Source organism: Mandrillus leucophaeus, unplaced genomic scaffold (assembly GCF_000951045.1).
Source record: "Mandrillus leucophaeus isolate KB7577 unplaced genomic scaffold, Mleu.le_1.0 Scaffold200, whole genome shotgun sequence".
Classification (NCBI taxonomy): Eukaryota; Metazoa; Chordata; class Mammalia; order Primates; family Cercopithecidae; genus Mandrillus; species Mandrillus leucophaeus.
Genome location: NW_012102033.1, coordinates 1,236,335 through 1,238,473, shown reverse-complemented (window position 1 = coordinate 1,238,473; position 2,139 = coordinate 1,236,335). Strand labels below are relative to the sequence as shown.

The window sequence follows — 2,139 nt, the reverse complement described above, 5'->3', positions numbered from 1 at the left end:
CGGCGTGAGCGTGAGCGGCGGCAGCGCCAGCGAGAGCCGGGAGAGCCTGGCTGCGAGGGGAGAGACCTGGTGAGCCCCTGTCCTGGGGAAACTGAGGCAGGCCCTCCCCCTAGCTGTGTGGCCTCAGGTAAGCCCTCCGCACAATCTGGGCCTCAGCACCCACTTCGTGAACGGAAGAGCTGCCCCGGGGCCTTTCTCCAGGCAGTGTGGGAAAGGTCCTCTCCAGTGCTCAACCTCCCCAGAGCTCCCCAGTGCCAACGGCTTTAAGCCCCAACTTCCCATAGCCCACCAGGCCCGCATGCCCTGGCCCTCTGATCTCTCTGGCCTCTGTCCCCACCTCCTTTGGCCTGACGTCCATCTAGCCACATGGGCCACCCCACCATTCATTCCTCCCACCGAGTAGCTGGGACTACAGGCACGCGCGCCACCATGCCCGGCTAATTTTTTGTCTTTTTAGTAGAGATGGGGTTTCACCATGCTGGCCAGGCTGGTCTCGAACTGCAGACCTCGTGATCGCCCATCTCGGCCTTCCAAAGTGCTGGGATTACAGGCGTGAGCCGCCGCGCCCGGCCTGGACTGCCTTTTCTAATGCAAGTCCTGCATATCCTCCAGCTCTGGGCTTTCAAAGCCTTCAGAGATCTCCTAGGGCTCCTGGGAGGTTAGGAGCACCCACTCTGCACCCCATCCACCGAGCACCTTCCTTCTGAGCGGATTTTCTCAGCGTGTAATTATACTTCTGTGGTAGTGTGTTTGCCTCCCTAAAGAACAGAGACCGAGTCTGGCTCATTCATAGCCTCATTTCCAGGCCCCAAGCACATAGAAGTACTCAGTCAATATCTGTAGGATTAATGAGTGAATACTCCCGCTGTGTGAAAATGACCAAGGCACTTCCCCTCTCTGGCGCCTGATCGCCAAAGTTGGGGTGTCTAACCATCTCCAGGCCCCTTCCCTGCTCTAAGACTTTTCGATTTTAGTCTGCTAGGAAGGAAGGATTTGAGGTCCCTGGAGGAGGAAACCTGGCTTGGAATCCCAAGTTTATCTTTGCTTGCTGTGTGTCCCTGGGCAAACAGATCCACCTCTCTGTCTCTCTCTCTTTTCTATTTTTTTTTTTTTTTTGGTGGGGAGCGGGATGGAGTCTCGCTCTGTCACCGAGGCTGGAGTGTAGTGGCGCGATCTCGGCTCACTGCAACCTCCACCTCCCAGGTTCAAGCAGATCTCCTGCCTCAGCCTCCTGAGTAGCTGGGACTACAGACACGTGCCACTACACCCGGCTAATTTTTGTATTTTTTAGTAGAGATGGGGTTTCATCATCTTGGCCAGGCTGGTCTTGAACTCCTGACCTCGTGATCTGCCCTCTTTGGCCTCCCAAAGTGCTGGGATTACAGGCACCTGCCACCATGCCCAGCTAATTTTTGTATTTTTAGTAGAGACAGGGTTTCACCATGTTGACCAGGCTGGTCTCGAACTCCTGACCTCAGGCGATCCTCCCACCTCGGCCTCCCAAAGTGCTGGGATTACAGGGCAGAGCCACTGCGCCCAGTCTAGAGGGGGTTTTTCTGGAGCTATGAGTACGCAGATAAAGGTCAGGGTGACAACCTTTAAAAATTAGGAAGGCTTCCTGGAAAGGGGAAATTTGGGGTCTTGAAGGATGAGTAGTTCACTTGGAAAAAAGCAGGCTATTCTCTGCCTCTTTTCACCCCCCAGTTCTAATCCAACCCAGATCCTCTGAGGCATTTTAGCTGCTCATCTCCCAACATTTTCATGCTGCCTGGGCTGTTTCCTGATACAGCTGGTCACAAACTCCCTACAACAATCTCAAGGAAGTGACAGTGTTCGAACACCACAGGCTTTGAGGAAGAAACGTCCTCTGTCCAGCCCACTTCCTGACCCTTGCCCACTGAGCCACAGGCTCCTCTCTGGAGATGATAACTGTTTCCTCAAGCGTGGCTGTGAGGTTGCCAATATAAAACAGGACCCAGCCACTTACAACTTTCATACCCATATTGAAGGAAATTGCGCCTCCCAGAGATTCTGCTGGAACTGTATTTCCTATGTCCACATCTAAACAAGGGCTATTTATTTTTACCCTTCATTTATATATATATATATATATATGGTTTTTTTTTTTTTTTTTTTTTT

General features: G+C 52.6%; 1 protein-coding gene across 1 annotated transcript in view; it reads right to left on the bottom strand.

Moving 5' to 3' along the window:
• LMTK3 (lemur tyrosine kinase 3) overlaps positions 1-2,139 on the bottom strand; it is a 50,857-nt gene that overhangs the window by 18,197 nt on the left and 30,521 nt on the right. Inside the window, exon 14 of the mRNA XM_011979403.1 lies at positions 1,889-1,947. Coding sequence (XP_011834793.1) covers positions 1,889-1,947 — 59 coding nt within the window. The remainder of the gene's footprint in view (positions 1-1,888; positions 1,948-2,139) is intronic.